This window comes from Chelon labrosus (assembly GCF_963514085.1).
Source record: "Chelon labrosus genome assembly, chromosome: 20".
In the NCBI taxonomy this organism is placed as follows: Eukaryota; Metazoa; Chordata; class Actinopteri; order Mugiliformes; family Mugilidae; genus Chelon; species Chelon labrosus.
Window position 1 is genome coordinate 22,231,310 of NC_140353.1, and position 17,405 is coordinate 22,248,714.

The 17,405-nt window shown below is 41.1% G+C and overlaps 1 protein-coding gene across 4 annotated transcripts in view; it reads left to right on the forward strand.

Moving 5' to 3' along the window:
- crybg1a (crystallin beta-gamma domain containing 1a) overlaps positions 1–15,731 on the forward strand; it is a 57,650-nt gene extending 41,919 nt beyond the window's left edge. For 3 of the 4 annotated variants that reach the window (XM_084569015.1, XM_084569017.1, XM_084569018.1), the window contains 19 exons: positions 436–4,949; positions 5,884–5,922; positions 6,015–6,133; positions 6,525–6,702; positions 7,013–7,152; positions 7,601–7,727; positions 7,820–7,855; positions 8,766–8,923; positions 9,120–9,246; positions 9,460–9,605; positions 10,016–10,142; positions 10,241–10,270; positions 10,370–10,482; positions 10,661–10,793; positions 10,913–11,052; positions 11,608–11,731; positions 13,276–13,434; positions 14,308–14,470; positions 14,894–15,731. In XM_084569015.1, the coding sequence (XP_084425141.1) occupies positions 436–4,949; positions 5,884–5,922; positions 6,015–6,133; positions 6,525–6,702; positions 7,013–7,152; positions 7,601–7,727; positions 7,820–7,855; positions 8,766–8,923; positions 9,120–9,246; positions 9,460–9,605; positions 10,016–10,142; positions 10,241–10,270; positions 10,370–10,482; positions 10,661–10,793; positions 10,913–11,052; positions 11,608–11,731; positions 13,276–13,434; positions 14,308–14,470; positions 14,894–14,982 (6,662 nt within the window). In that variant the 3' untranslated portion in view covers positions 14,983–15,731. The remainder of the gene's footprint in view (positions 1–435; positions 4,950–5,883; positions 5,923–6,014; positions 6,134–6,524; positions 6,703–7,012; positions 7,153–7,600; positions 7,728–7,819; positions 7,856–8,765; positions 8,924–9,119; positions 9,247–9,459; positions 9,606–10,015; positions 10,143–10,240; positions 10,271–10,369; positions 10,483–10,660; positions 10,794–10,912; positions 11,053–11,607; positions 11,732–13,275; positions 13,435–14,307; positions 14,471–14,893) is intronic. The other variant, XM_084569016.1, reaches the window with a different exon arrangement.
- Positions 15,732–17,405: the final 1,674 nt, after the last annotated feature.

Sequence of the window (17,405 nt, forward strand, 5' to 3'; positions counted from 1 at the left end):
ATTAGACAGTAAGCAGCTATAGTTTGATGCCTTCTTGCTTAGCGTTAAAGAAATAGATTGATACCAGTCTCGTGACTGCATCGGAAACATGATGCTTCAGCTAGCAGATGTTTTGCTTTACTTAAAGACTGCAAACAGAAAAGGGAAACGGCTACTCTGGCTCTGGAGTCCATCTACCAGCAGCTCTAAAGCTCACCTGTTATGACTTTGACAAAAACTACCTGTGGTCACTAAATAATCTAGCACACCCTATAATATCAATGTGTGTCGTTTAGATTTTGTGAGAAATTGAGATAGTCCAAAATAAGATAAAATAAGATAATCCTTTAAATTATCCTACAGTTGTGTAAGTAAATGTTTTTGTTAACTTTGGGCAGTTTTGCAGTCATTCAGTCACAGTTTTGTTGTTTTAAAACTGTGTGTATGTGTTTCCAGCAGGAAGCTTGACATCAACGAAGCCTTCCAGACCCTTTTCTAAAAGAAGCATTAGCCACGAAGAAAGGGACACTTGTGCCTCTCCACCTCCCACCAAGCAAGAGAAAACTGTCACACCAAGGCTCTCCAAACAGAATGACAACGTCAAACAACACCACAAAGGGCCTGTAAAGGATTTAGCTGGGACCTCGTCTGAGAGCAAGCTTCCAACAAGAGGACAGAGAAGCCCCAACAAATTAAAATCCAGAAAACTTTCCTCAAATGTGAATTCTGAAGACTCAAATCCCAGCACATGCACAGAGACAGCTGCCAGTGCATTTGATAGTGTCATAGCACAAAACTCGAAGGACCTTGACAGTGATAACAGATTTACATTCAAGCCTGGGTCTGCAAAGGAAGAGGAACATGTTAAAAAACTCACAAATGAACAGACCAGTTCTTCTTCTGAAATAAAACTGAAAGGGGTTAAGGAATCAGCCAGCATAACCGGTACTACAACTGAAGAGATTTCAAACATTCAGCCATTACAAAGCAGTGATGTGATTATTAAAGAAAACGCTCAAGTAAAAGTTACAGATCCACAAGCTGAGATATTACCTAACAGTGAGGTTGACAGTGCAGTTCCATCGCAGTCACAGTTTGCAGAGAGTAACGGAGTAATGCATGAGGCCAAACAAATAAAAGCTGAGGTTCCACTAGAAAATGTGTCTCATATTCAAAGTGATAGCACCACACAGTGCCAGGAAACAGTAAAAGACATTTTAGACATAACCAACCTAACAAGTAACATGAAACCGGATTTAATCCAGGTGAAAGAGAAAAACACTGCAGCACAGGCCGTGGACACAATACCAGTTCAGGAGGATGTAACTGATATGTTAACCGAACCTACAGTGGGGGGCAGCATTCACAATGACCTAATGACACACTCTGATCAGGATGGTGTTAAACCTGGAAGTAGAACCTTTAAAGAAATAAATACTGACACTAAAGAAGATGTTACCAGAAACCACCTTCCTGATAAATTAGCCCCAGAAGACCAAGGTCCTGAACCAAAAGATGAATACACAGGCGTAATTATTAGTGACTCAGCTGAAGCTAACCAGTCGAATAAAGAGCAGCAAAAGGAAATATTGAGGGATCAAAGCACAAATGAAACTGATAGATTGCTCCAGACAAACAGGGTTTTAGGAAAAGATTTTGAGGTAGAGGGAAAAAGTAAGGAGGACGCTGGCAGGAAAACAGAGGACGATAATCAAACAGAGACTGTGGTTGTTCACAAATTCCAGAAGAATTTTGAAAATCAGTCGGACAAAGAGGCCCTTTTACTGGAAGGAGAATCTGAAAGAACGGAGAAAGACTCAAAATCAAATGAAAAGCTTAATGACGCAGCACTGGAAAGCACTGACTCACAGAACAGTTGCAAAGTGGAGCTTGAGGGCATGACCACTGAGGAAGACTTTATAGTTTCAGAGAAGCCAACACAACTAACTTCAGATGAGAGAAGTTTACAGACTGCTTCCAAGGAGGAACCACATACGGCAGATATAACTGCCCTGGAGGAGAGGACAGAATCAGAGCGTGCAAGAAGTGGACTTCACGAAACTACAGCCAGTGTGGCTGATACAAGCCAGCAACGTGAGACCCTTTTTAAAGACAATACTGAGCATGGTGGTAAGACAGCGGATGAAGCAGAGCAGCAGATGGAGTCAGAAACAGAGAAAAATGAACAGGAATCCAAACTACCTCTAAGCAAAGATGAAGAGGTCTCGGATGACAACACAAATGTGGATGCCAGCTATGTTGAAAATGTGAAGGGAACCTCAGAAATAACCATAAACACAAAAGTGTTGGATGTTGAAAGCCCCCCAAAAGAGAAGAGTTTACCAAATCAGATTTCAAAGGACACCTCTGAACCTGAACGTGCCAGCCAAGAGAAGGAGAAGCCCATAAATGCCGGAGACGATGGTAACAACTTTAAAACCACAGAGGAAAATGCTCATACATCAGCAGAGTCCAAACATCCAAATGCTGATCTCGACCATACTAGACTGGCTTCAGTTGAGACAACTCAGGAACTAAAAGCATTAAGTACTGAAGTTCAGAGGGCTGAAGAGACAAAGGATTTGTCAGTAAAGAATTTGGTGAGTGAGAATGAAGTTGTGAATGCTAACCCTGATGCTAACATTCAGCAAGACCAGTCTGTCATTGTTGTGTGTCAAGATGAAGACATGACAAAACCAAACAAAGAGTCAAGTTATGAATTAGAACAGGAACCGCAAACTGTGAGAACTGAAGTTCAAGGGAAGCCAAATGAGAGCCAAGAAAATGACACAACTCAAGAACTGACCTCTGTAGGCACTAGTACTGAAGGTAGCAAAGAAATTAATGAAGCCAAGGAGTCATCATTGGAGCCGTCGGTGAGTGAGAAAGCAACTACAAATGCTAATAGTGAAGTCAGCAGCAAGCATGTCCAGAAGTCAATAAGTGCTAGCAAGCAAGATGGAAATATCACAAAATCAGAGGAAAACAGATCAGAAGCCAAACAGAAATCAGAGCCAAAAATAGAATCTCCTGAGGACACAAAAGATGGCCTAATTCAGGAACTGAAAGTTCAGAATGCTGAGGGAAATAAAGAGAGGAGTGAAACAATGGATGCATCAGTAGAGAGTTTGGTGAATGAGACAGCATTTTCAAATGCTAGTAAAGTTAGTAACAAAACAGTCGAGATGTCCAAAACTCTTAGTGAGCAAGGTGGGAATATGACAGAATCAGAGAGAAACAAATCAACAGAATCCAACGGTCCAAACTCAGGCCTAAAACAGAAACCGGATGCAGAAATCAAGGATTCATCTGCAGCAAGTTTGGTGAATGAGATTGTAACTGGGAATGCTAGTTCTAAAATTAGAACCCAAAAGAATGAGAAGACCTCAGTTGCTGTTGATGAACTTGTGGAAATAAGAACAACAGAGGTAAATGCTGATCAGTATACACACTCCAAAGCTCCAGATGCTAACCAGGAAGAGAAACCAAAGACTGCAGCGTCAAAGGAGTTAAAAAAGGCAGTAACAAAGGACAAATCAGCAGAACAATCAAGTTCTTCCACAGCCGAAACATTTGATACGACTGATACAAAACTAGAACACCAGCAACTTAAGTCATCAGTGACAGATACCAAGCAAGAGTCTGAAGCCATTTTGTTAAAAGATGTACCCAACAAAAAAGGTGACGCAGATCAAAAAGAAAAGGTCACAGTTGTTTCAGATAAAATATCCATTAGCACAGATCAAGACAGCAAAGAAAAAACTAAAACCGATGAGTCAGTAACATTTGCTGCCGGCAGTGGTCTGAACCAGGGACTACAGACTTCAAGAGAAGACAAAATGCCTCCAAAGCCAACACATGATGGCAGTTTGTCTCTTTCTGCTACAGTGAAATCCTCCTCCACACCCCAAAGCCTCCAGCTAAAATCAGAATCTCCATCTAGTTGGTTAGATGTGGAACATAATCAAAAACCGAGGAAGGAACACAAAAGAAGATTTGATAAGTCCACTAGTGAAGATGAAACTCTTGAGCCTGATGACTTTGATGATTTTATCAGGAGCATTAAGGAGGGTGGTGCCCCTTTCTCCCTACCCCCAAAGAGGCACATTCGTAAAAAGTCCCCATCTCCACCTTTTGCCATGCCAGCCATCAAGGAGGACCATTTTGAGAAAACATTTGATCCTGAGGAATTCCAATTTGGCTTAGGGAAAAAGAGTTTTATGAATCTTTCACCAGCTATGATGATTAAACAAAAAGCAGCCAATAGGGAAGGCCGAAAGGGAAAGCCTTCTCAAGAAGGTGACCCATCCATCTCAAAACAGCAAATGAACACCTTTGATTATTTACAAGAAAACAATGGAGTCAAAGAGGGGACCAACGCTGAAGGAGGGGTAGACCTTGCACAAAACAGTGGAGAGCAGCCTGGGAAGATGACGTCAAGGCTTGGAAGGATGTCCATCCTGTCCAGCTTGCTGAGTTCCCCTCGCTCATCCAGGAAAACTAAAGAGGAAGCTACGTCTGACTCAAATAACACACTTTCATCTGACAAACAACTGGACCCGCCCTCAATTAGAAAGGCGGGAGTTGTTGATTTACCTGTGCCTGACGTCACAGCTGATAACTGGAGAGTGAAAAGTATGGATCAAGGCCCTGGAGATACAGGCACAGTCAATGAGTCAGTACTAAGCCCTGCCTCTCCTCCCTCTCTGCCCACGTTCTCTGAAATAAAGCTGCCTGATCATCTTGAGAAATACCTCAAGAAGAACAAAAAGGAATCAGAAACCTCCCAGGGCACTTCACAGACGACTAAAACAAACTTGAGTTCTAAAGGGAGTACTATTATGGACCAGGCCTCAGTAGCAGGTGTACCTAATGTGGACTTTGGCCTGGAAGGCCCTGCAGGACTACCTCCAACACCCAACCACAGCAAGCAGACCTCCCTAAATGGAATTCCTTCTTCAAAGAAAAAGGTAGGCATTACATTTTAAATCGTTTAAAACTCCTTAGTGTTAGGTATTGGCTTATTACTAATTGTAGTCTGCAGAAATGACTCCCAAAGCCTGAATGAGTTTTGAGCAGTTACGTCTATATACAAAGCATATTTATGCTAAGTTTATTTCCATGGTTATTTCCATGTGTCCTAGTTTCACACTAATTCTTTTCTGGTGCTTCAACCGAGTCATAACTCATCTGCAAGTAAGGACAGGAGAAGAGGCATGAGCGTGTCCTGGCAGTGGAATTTTACACAGGAAATCTTTACCAAGATGAGCTCGACTACCACATCATGATAGACTATTTGCATCGACAGGCAAATAAAGCAACCTATGCAAAAACAAATCAAGACAAAAACAACATGTTTATAGACTCCACTGGTGTCACTGTACACTGTACACTGACACCACATATTACACCTGCTGTACAAGAAGTGTTCATTTCTCTCCGTCGAAGACTAGACAAGACCTTTCTGAAGGGAACACAAATAAAAATGCATTTTGTAAAGTACATTTAAACAGCCTGAGTCTGTGTTCAGGTAAAACTAGCAGAGAAGTCCAGTCACCAAGAGGAACAGATAAATGTTTTATTTAACTAACTAAAGGAATATATCACTGATAAATGGTTGCTAAGTATTAAATAAACTGTTAGATTGTTACACTTAAAGAATAAATATTCTATTAAAACAGCCCAATGAATATTATAAATAGCTGGAATAGTTTAATTAATGGATAAATAGATAATATATTTAGTAATTATAGTAATGAATAAATTGTTAGTAGATGTTGCATAGCAAAAATGTTAATTTGACCAAACTGACCTAACGATGGAGAGCTAAACTTGTTTGTATGTTTATGTAATGAATAGTGCTGTATGAGTTTTTTCAGCTTTGTTTTTCACATTGTCTCACAGATACCTGCAGTAAGAGGGTCCCACAAAAGGCCTGGAAAGGTTTGATTAAATGTTTATATCGGACATTTTTTGGTAACATTTTGCATGGCATTGTGCTCTCAGTGTAACAACGTTTCTACGTCTCGATATAGATTGTCATACATGAACATGCTCAGTTTGGAGGGGAGGCGTTTGAGCTCCACTGTGATGTAGAAGATGCCACCACGATGAAGCTGTCCCCGGTCATATCCGTCAGAGTCATCAGAGGATGGTGAGGGATCTCTTAGGTCTCTGTAGCCGTAATATGAATGCTGTTGTGCACAGGAAGTGTAAAGAAGTGGGGTGGTGGGGTTTACTTCAGTGTTGTAATGTCATGGATGAAACATAACTTTAAAAAATCCAGAAGATGTTTTGTGATTGCACTTTGCACTTTCCCGTTAGTCTTCATTCTATAGATGTTATTCACTCACATCCTCTTTAGTCCTCTGCACTTGTTTTCTGATGATGTGCATTCTGTCTTTTAATCTATTTAGACCCTTCAAGCATGCATCTACTGAAGCTACAGTATCTATGAAAGTGATGCAGCAGTGTGATTTTCCCTTTTTAGATGTCCAATGAGAAAAGTGTCTAATTTTGTGGGTCATTATTCCGTCTGTCATTAGCTGGCTCCTTTATGAAAAGCCTGGCTTCCAGGGCCGTATCATTGCTCTTGAGGAAGGCCCTTCAGAGCACATTGCGAATATGTGGGCGGAGGAGGGAACTACAACAACCCTAGACCCGATGAGCCAGCCTATTCCAACAGAGCCTATGGTCATAGGTTCTATTCGACGAGCTGTAACGGTAAGTATTTCCTTGACCTAATTTGTCAATCTGCTTTACTCAATCCATATTGTTGTTGCAGCTGTTTGTCCTGTGATGTTGTTGCTCGCCTCATATTATACCTGAGGAATTGTACTGACATTGTATGCTTGCTCTGATTTGTGTTTTTTACCTATAATTACACCAGACACTCTGTTTTCAGTTTTAGACCATGTGCTATGTAAGTGGAGTTCATAAAGGGTCAGATTTTTTGTTGCATAAAGTTTCAGTACTGGCACTGAAATGTTATTTTTAAAGAAGAATTTTGAAAGCTTTTTTGTGTGTCTTTAAGGACTACACCACACCCCGAATAGACCTGTTTGCAGAGGTCAACGGGCTGGGGAGGATGTCATCCTACTGTGATGACACTGTAGAGATTGGCTCCTATGGGATCCCACATACCACCGGCTCCGTTAAGGTCCATTCTGGAGTGTAAGTTGAGCTGATACTTATTCCAGTAGCTCATTCTGGTCAATCATTTAAAGTTATGTGAATCATGTTGTTGCATTTTGGACATGTATCATTTTGATTACTAGTGGCAACCCTGCTACTAAAGGTTTTAAATTTCCCAAAGATGTTAAGTTTCTGAAGACTTCCTGAGGAATAGTCCCTGTTTTCTCTAGCATCTGCTTTCTGTCTGTGAAGGAATGCAAGCTGCAGGCTAGAGCTTGTGGTTGTCATAGTTGTAACTGCACGAAATTATTTATGGTCAGGAGTTTTAACTGAGTCTTGGTGCAGAAAGTGAAAGAAACCTTATTATTCCCTTCATTGTGCAGTAGGATGAGACAGGTTTATTTCTTTAACGCACTCTGAAGTACTTACTCTGATCACCTTTACCTTGTTCTCATTGCCCCTTCCCTCATGCTGTGTGTGTCAATAGCTGGCTGGTGTACACTGAATCAGGTTTTGAGGGATTCATAGGAGTGCTGGAAGTGGGGGAATATCCTTGCCCAGAGGCCTGGGGTTTCCTTGAGCCCTTCATTGGCTCTCTCAGACCCCTCCGAATGGTACAGCACATGAAATATGCACTGATTTACTTTTGCAAAATACTGAGATCTTGACATTTGCCTAGGTCTGACAATGTGTGTATTTTTTCCAGGGAGGAATCAGGGTGGAGCATCCTAATGAAGTCAAGGTTTGTAGGCAGAAACCATACACAAGGACAGCTCTTTCATGCTCAATCTGTTGAAAGTAGCTAATAGCCTGATACATTGTGTAGAGGCACAGGGTGGTTCTGGAATGAAAGCTTCTACAGTTGTGGGCGACACAGATCACTAAAGTTTAGCCTAGACATGTTTGTCTAATATGATTCATTGTATTGATGGGATGAATTAAATTCACTGCGGGTGGGAAACATTGCAAATGGTTCAAGCACATATAATACAAGAAAGTGAGATATTATGTAATAAAGAAGTTACAGAGGTTGAGAAATACTGAAATTATGGACAAATTCCTTCTCTAAAAGAGGGAAAAGATTTGGTAGTAGAACAATTTAAAACACCATTAAAAGTCAAATGATGGCTTCATTTGCAAAAAAAAAAAAAACACTGAGTCAAACAATCATGTAAATAACCTCCCAAAATGTCTTGATTTAGGAATCAATAGCTAAATATTCTGGATATAGGACAAAGAAAGAATACAAAGAAAGGGCATATTCAAGCACCTTCCACTATGTACCTCTGGCAAGGTCACAGCACGTAGTCTGCAGCCTCTACTTGTAGCTTGTATGCATTAGAACTAAAAAACAGGCTTGGGAGCAAAGGGTCATCAGTTTGAAGCCCTGAATGTGCATGTGTTCCCTTGAGCAAAGCACCCAACCCCAAACTGCTCCCTTTCTGCACGTGACTGCTCACTGCTAACAGAACAAAGTTATAGTTACAGTCCAACGCTTGGACAGTAAAGATCTTCTGTTAAAGGCCGGATACTGTATGACAACATATATTAGACTAATCTCTCTAGGTAGCATTCTGTCTTTGGGCAGGAATGGACCAAAAATTGCTTATAGGTGCACAAACTCATATACACTTTACACACTCTTTGTGCAGGCCTTGGTGTTCGAGAAGCCAAACTTTGATGGCGAGTGTATCGAGCTGGACAGTGATGTCTGCGACTTGCAAGAATACAAAGAAGAAAGCGCTGACAAACCTGATGTGAACAAGAAGACACTGTCCGCAGTGGGGTCTATAAAGATACTTGGTGGCCTGTGAGTATTTGGTAGAATAAGATTTTCAGAGGTAGTCATGATCATTGTCACAAACCAGCCATGGAAGGCAGCCAATCGTTAAAAAGGGAAATCTACCGTTATGTGTGTTAATTAATGTGTTTTATTACTTGTCAGATCATTTATTTGATAGTTAGTAGCTTAAAAAGATCTTCTAATATTTGATTTGGTTTTATAGTTGGGTAGGCTATCAAGAGGCCGACTTTGAAGGCCAGCAGTACATCCTGGAGGAGGGAGAGTATCCTCACTGCAGCGACTGGGGAGGATGTGATGACGGCCTCCAGTCACTTCGGCCTGTAATCACAGTATGTATCACCTGAAACATGAATCTGCAACATCCTTGTTTGATCTTGTCTCTATCACTGAGCACTGATTGCTGTGGTGTCTCTGCACCGCTCACTTAAGCAGTGTCTGCAGTTTCTGTTGATGTTATATGAAGAGGAAATGGTGAAATGAGAGACCTGCCGCTTCATATATATTATTAATTTGTGGCTGTTCTGTGGTGTCATCTTCCCAAGGATTTCCTGTCTCCGCACCTTAAGCTGTTCAGTGAGAGGAACTTTGACGAGCTGGGACTCAGCGTGGACTTGTTGGGTCCTGTCCCCAACATGGAGGACATAGGCCATAGTATCAAAACCCAGTCTGTCAGCGTCACTAGCGGAGTGTAAGTCAACTTCTTTTAGAAAGACAAACAAAGAACTAACAAGGAAAGAGGGAAACAATCTCTGTGTGTTAGCACACCCATATACAGTTAGGTAGTGCGTTTCTTACCTTATAGGTGACTAAACTTTCTGTCACTGCGACAATCAGTTATTAATGAGCGGGTCAGACTGATCCATTTGTGTAGCTGGGTGAACTCTTAACCCGTAGCCACCTTTATGTAACATTCCACTGTTTGCTTTACGTCTGCCTCGCCTGACGTTTTACAGCCCTGGACTTGCTCTTGTTCTAACGATGAGGGTCCAGTTAAAGTCAGTGATTTAACCTGCCTCTGATTTGATGTGACATTATTGCAGGTTGTTCTGTCAGTGCATTATTTGGCATCTCAGGGTGTTTTATTTGTGTGCTCGGCAGGTGGGTGGCGTTTGAAAATCCCGGGTTCAGTGGAGAGCTCTATGTGCTGGAGAAAGGCATGTATGCTAACCCGGATGACTGGGGAGCACAGAACTTCAAGATCTCATCCATACAGCCCATCTTCCATGTAAGAAATGAGTAGGCTGACTTAAACATAGGATTGAAGTAATAGTACATTTCTGCAAAGCAAAAGTTAGTAATTCCTCCCTCCTGTTTGTTCTGTAGGACATGCTGATGGGATCAACAAAATTCAAGGTATCTTTACTGAAGACTCTTTATTGAGAAGGATTAATGGGGATTCTCTTGGTGTATGCTGGCTGGGTCACTAAGGCTGTTTGGATGTGTGTGTTACAGATCCATCTATACTCTGAACCAGACTTTCAGGGAAAGTTGGTAGCTCTGGACGACAGTGTAGCAGCTCTGGATGAGAACTTCACTCCCAGGTCCTGTAAGGTTCAGGCTGGAAGGTAAGCACAACTTAACTGCCAGTGAACACTTGCGGGAATAGAAAAATGCAGTTTGTGGTTATTTAACCTTTCAGAAAGTTACAAGAAAATGAATATTTTAATGTTATAAGTAAGGAGTTAATGTCAAATTTGAAAACCAATATAGCAACAATATTGTGTGTGTGTCCTTGTGTGTCAGCTGGGTGGTATATGAGGGAGCCCAGTTCACAGAGAACATGTATGTCCTGGAGGAGGGAGAATACCCCAACACAGAGGCCATGGGCTTCCTGTCCTCAGACTCCAACATCAGATCCATACAGACTGCAGGACACGTGAGTGTTGGTGTATTTGCATGTGGAAACGTGTATAACCCTGTGTGGTGCTCATTCTGCCCTATTTGTGATCGAAATGACCTGTTTTAGTCCTTTTAAAATTTCTCCTTGTGCTTCAGGATCTCTCTCTGCCCTCCATCGTCTTGTTCACTAAAGTGGGCTTTAGAGGTCGCAGGGTGGCGCTGACGAATGGAGCTATAAACCTGCTACTGACTGGCATGGACGCTCGCATACGCTCCCTGGTGGTGGAGGGAGGAATGTATGTAACTTTCATAGCTGTTATGTTTTTATTCTCTCTGGAAGCGGTCTGTAATCTAGATGTGGCACAAATGAAACCTTCTACTAATGCAGGCTGAGGGACAACAACAATGAGTTTATGTGAAGCTACTAATTCATAGTGAAGTCAACATTAAGATATTTCTTTATTTTTAATCAACTGAAAAAATAGTTTTAACCACACTCTTGAAAGGACATAAATTTATAAAGTACGGAGTGTTATAGGTTGGACCTTTAACAAAAGCTAAAAGACACATTTACATAGTATTACTTTAGCACTATCCAGTTTAACCAGACTTTAAGCCACTGCCGCTTTGAGCAGGTTGAAGATTCCTGCAAAAGGTCTGACAAGGACCCGTTAAATTCCCTTAAATGGTGTTAGCTTAGTGCTTAGAGCTAAACATGTTCAAGAGCATTAAAAACCTCAAATGTGTGTGGAAGCTGTCATGTCATAAAAAACAACTAGCATTCTTACTGCTCATTTGTGAAACATTATGACAGCAGTTTTAACACACCTTGGCGACTGGCTTCTCTTCAGGTGGGTGTTGTATGAAGACACTAACTACAGAGGTCGACAGCTGCTCCTCCAGCCAAGTGAAGTCGGTGATTTGTGCAAGCATAGCGACTGGCAGCGGATAGGATCCCTACGTCCATTACTGCAGGTAACAGCAGGAGAGATGATGTCCAGTCAGAGCTTAGAGGCATGTAGAAAACAGTAACAAATGTAATCAGTGAGAAGGGTTTACCTGAGTTGTTCATTTTCAAATCTAAAAACGTATCTGTTAAACGTATTTAACCACTGTTAAAAGGGGATGTATTTCACTAGCTTTGAAGCCAGTAAAAATCTTTGTTGGTAACTGAATATGCTATCAAATCATTTGTGTGGGCTTTATATGGTAAGTCCAGCAGACATTCCTGTCATCTGATTTGAATTTGAAGCTAATTGATAAAAACAATGGGTTTACAGTTTAAAGGGGAGTGGTTGGAGTACAGTATCTGTGCATTCAGGAGTAGCTTCACTAAAAATCTTAGTACCCTATGTAGGGGTGAGAAGCCAGTTTTGTTTTTTTGATTTTCTCCTGTTTTTGGTTAGAGAGCCAGGGAAGGACATCTGTATTTTATTTTGTATTTGTTTGGTAGTTCAGTTAGTAATTATGTTAGTCAGTTGGTTTGTTTGTTGTTTTGGCTATGCTCACCCTGATGCACATGGGTTTGCCATGGATTGTTTTTGGACTGCAAGTTTATGGAGCGCTGGTTCTTTTTGGGAGCAGGGAAAAGGGGAGAGTTTCCCCTAGGCTGGTCATAACATCTTAGTATTTTGTAACTTGCAGAACTGTGAATATTTTTTGTTCCATGTCATCTTATAGAGCACCTATGGCTCTGGGGCCTGCGCTCTTGGGGCGACCTAACAAGAGTTTGCATTCAGAATTTTCCTTTACACTTGCGGCTTGTACTGGTTTTCACCACACAAAGTTTGTAAGATCAGATACATATACGGTATAACTGCTGTTTGTCACTGCATGTTATTTTGTTCATCAGTTTTTTTGTAAGCTTTCAATGATCATGATTGTATAATGAACTGAGTTGTATCCATTGAATCTCGTTGTTCTCTGAAGGGATCCTTGCTGTTGTTTCATGCCTTTTTTTCCTTTGTTTTATTCACAATATGCTCCAATCTGTTGCTATTCTTCCTGCCTGTGCCCCTCTGTTTTCCGTCATTCAGATTAGAAATGTTTACACCCAGCTGTGACTTTCTTTGGGGCAATGAAACAATGCCTTCTTGTCTTTGCCATTTTGGAATTCTCCTTTATATAACCACTTCCAAAGTTACTCTTAATTTTACACATGTGCTCCTACCAGAGTGACCTCAGATGTTCTTCACCACGTGTCCCACTCAGTCAGAACTTGTCCAAATATGTTTTTGGATTTCATTATTTCAGTATGAAGTATTTGGTTAGAGATGTGCTAAATGTGTGTTTGTATAGAACAAATATTAGTGTAATATTTTATGAACCTTGTTGAGGTTTACTGTTGCTTTAACTGTCCAAATACTTTTGAGAGCACTGCATGATGATTAAAATACCAAATGAAACGCATTTATAAATACGGTCAACTTGGTAGACTAGCGCAGCTGTTCTCTTGTTGATGCCTTGGACGTGTGTTCATGAAACAAATCTAACTAGATCTCTTTGCATATTTCCAACAGAAACAGACGTACTTCCGTCTGCGGAACAGGGAGACAGGAGGTTTAATGTCTCTGACAGGAACCCTGGATGACGTCAAGCTGATGAGGATTCAGGCCACGGAGGAGACAGGAGGAGTAGAGCAGATCTGGCTCTATCGGGACGGACAACTCACCTGCAAGGTACTCGACTATAACAACACTACAGCAAACTTCTCACGCTGTTGTCTGTGGAATGATCCCTTCAAAGGATTTCAACATCCAAACAGTTGTAGAGTAGCCTCTCAAGTCTAGTACTTCACATTCACAATGACAGGAACAGAGTCACATGCAAAAAACAACAACAACAGCATTGTTAGTGAGGAAAACAGAACAATAAGTAGGAGTTGTAAGTAGAACCCTCACCTACTTTCCAGTCACTCAGTTGTGTTCATAGGACTCAGCAAAGAAGGACTGAAATAAAATCCTAATATTAGAATTTCTGCGTAACAAATCAAAGTGTGATCATTTGGATACAAAAGCTGCGTCATTAAAAACACGGGCGTGATCAAGATAATATGGAAAACAGGAAATGGCACGTATACCCAAGAGAATTTATTTCATTCCACCAGACATGTTCACCAAAGAGCTGACAGTATCTTGTTTGTCCTGTTTGTTGTCTGACAGCCAAAGCTTGCAGTCAGATTGCAGTGTAGGTTTATGGGAAGTTAGGCAATGGAGCAATAAACGACTGCATAGACTTTTTATCATTGCAAGTCAAGGTTTTCTTCTAATCTTTTTTTACAATTTCCTGTATCACTGTCTAATCTCTGTGTATTTTGCTGCAGATCCAGATGGAAGTTTTAGTTATGATTTAACACATTAAGAGGATTGTGGCGGTTTAGCTGAAGGGATTGCAAAACAAAAAATATCTTTTGAGGTCTCAGATCCATATGTTTCTTTAAAGAATATGATATACATGTTTAACTAGATAAGAAGCAGAACCAAGGGGCAAAGATAGTTAAATAGTGCCTACTAATACATACTAATACTACTCTATGTCGTCCCTTTGCCCAGCTGCTGGAGGACTGTTGCTTGGAGACAGCAGGCAGCGTGGTGATGGCAGGCAGCCGGCTGTGTGTCTCCCCAGAGCGAGGCAAAGCTATCCAGCAGTGGAACATCACCCCGGATGGTCTGGTGCACTGCCACCTCAAACCTGATCTGATCCTAGAGGTCAAAGGTCAGCTTTGTTTTAACTTCAAGAATATCTTTGCGCGGTCATGTTTTGTAAAATCCATTAAAAATAGTAATAATTGTGCAGCACAGCTCCAGGCTGTGACGGAGACTCTGTCCAATAGCTCCATCTGCTGGTGTACTAAGGAGGTGCAGCAGTGAAAATGGCAGCGCAGGCTTTGTTTTTAAAGTAGGCCCTGCTTCAACCACAGTCTGTGCTGGCAATTTCAAAATTAAGTTTTTATTATTTAATTTTCCATAAAATGCAAACTGCTGGACATCTACATCATGACACGAAACAGATCTGTGTATTTTACTTTTAGCATCACAATATTTATGTGATCTGTACTGTATACAAGGGGACATGTGTCATGCTATAAACATTTTTTTCAACATATAAGATCATCTTTGTTCTGTTTTGTTTTTCTAGGTGGACATCAGTATGACAAGAACCAAGTGATCCTCAACACCTTTGATGAAAGAAAGCTGAACCAGAGGTGGACTGTAGAGCTCCTGTAATGTGATGAGCCTCAGCCCGTCAGAGAAGCTCTTCAGTGGCCCTCGCTGTCCCCTGATGCTCTGTCAGGAGACTGACTCATGACCTGCAGCTCTACTGTGCAACCCACAACAGAGGCAGTGGGTTTAAACTCTAATAGTATCTATAGTAGTATGTTTACTCTTATTGAGGAGGCGAATCAATATCATACCAGTAACCAGCCTCTGAACACGCACTCACGCAGCATTTGATTAAATGTGTTCTCCTTTACAGAACAAATGATTTACGTAAATTGTTGACTTTCCAACACTGCAAAGCAAAGACTCTGCGCCTCCTCCATGTTTCCACTGCATATAGTGAGAACTCAGCCCTGTTCTTATGCTGCATTTTATTAACATTATGGTACTTCTCAATTATGGGTTTCTCGGTTTGTCTTCTGATAATTGTGTCAGCTCTTATGAATGTACCTTGTATACTGACAGCTGCAATATGAAGTCTGACGTGCCTACACTCCAAAGATGTCTGTAGACCAACATGTTTTCATTTTGTAATTTCTGTAGATTCTATTGTAAAATTTTGATATCTTCTTAGGACTTTACACTTTAACACAAACTTTACTTTACATTACAGGTTGTACATAAGCATCCAGTGTACAGAATGGGTTTAAATTTTTAAAAAGAACCACAAGAACAATGCTGACCACTGTTGATGATGTAAATATGTGAGAAAACTGTTACACAATTAAAATAAAAACGTGATTTTCTGTCTTGTATTATCATATATCTTTTTTTTTTAGAAAATAAAACCCATCTAGCTTGTTGTGTCCAGTTTCAGTATGATACACTATAATAAACAATTGTTACTGGCCCAAATTAAGATAAAATCACTATATTAAAACCTGCAGAAGAATAAAAAGGAATGCTTCCTTGTTCAGTCAACATCTGAAAGACATGACGAGGAACAAAATAAAATGATAAACCAATCATAAACAGCACCACGCAGCTTGAACACTATCATACAGGGCATTGCTACTGAAACACATAATTTTAGCAGGTGTTCCCGTTATTTTGTCCAGACCCTACTGTATATTGAGCCACACAGTTGTACAATCATTTAGACTATTGAGGACAAACAAGGACTATTCAACACTGTTCTCAAATGTCAGACATGACACCAATCAGAGGCAGCAGCTATATTCTGGAGGTGATCAAGTCCATCATCAGCTGGACATTCAAATACTCTCAGAAAGTATGACTTCAAAGCTCTTACTTGCATGTGTACTAGTTGTACAGTGTGTGTATGTGCGCCTTGTAATTGGAGAACAATGAATGGCTCTGCAGTAGGACTCTCCATTTCTTAGTTTTCAGCCAGTCCTTGGTGGATTTACTGGTATATTTCAGGTTATTGTCATGTTGCAGGGTCCAGTTCCACTTCAACATAATTTTTATTTATTTTTTTTTTGCATATAGTCCACATGTTCCTCAAGTTCCTTTTAATACAAGGTAGAATTCATGGTGGAGTCTATGATGCTGAGCTGGCCAGGTCCTGCTGCAGCAAAGCATCCCCAAACCATGACACTTCCACCGCCATGCTTCACACTTTGTATGAGGTTCTGCATCTGCTTTACCCCAAACATGTCTTCTGTTCTGGTGTCCAAACAATTCAATTTTAGACTCATCCGTCCAAAGAACCTTATTCCAGAAGTCCTGGGACCTCATGTACGAAGACTTGCGTGGATTTCCTTCTAAAACGTGGCGCACGCTCAGATCTAGAAGCATTTTTCCTTTGTACATTCCAATCGAGCGTACCCGACCCCTCCCTGTCCACGCCCCTTTTAAATGTGCAACTCCCTGTCCACGCCTCTTTTAAATATGCAAATTATATTTAAATTGATCCTGCACCTGAGATTCACGATACACGACCAGAAAATGAAAACATAACAATGAGTAAGACGGGAAAAAAGAACTTCACCGAAACAGAATTGGAGACGCTACTCAATGGAGTGGAGGTGTGCAAAAATGTCCTCTTTGGCAGGCTCTTTGATATACCTGACTGACATGCGGATAATTCCATCCCACACGGCTGGCATGGCTCTGCTCAGGGTCGACCAGCACAGTCACAATCGGTTGGACTAATAGTTTTCACATTTATGACAGTTTCCCGGCATCACCTCCAAGTGTCGCCAAAGGATCAATATCTGTAGAAGCCAGCGTACGCCAGCCATGGCGTTGGCGTAGGCACGTACAAGTTCCCGGACATTTCACTCTTGATACATTTGAATTTTTCCGTGAGCGATTACGCGCGGAACGTTGTTGTACGCACGCAACCTTCGTACATGAGGCCTCTGGTGTCTATGTTCTCTCTGGCAAACTTCAGTCTGGACTTTATATTTTTCTTAAAGAGCAAAGGTTTCCTCCTTGCACGCCTCCATTATAAATCAAAAGGT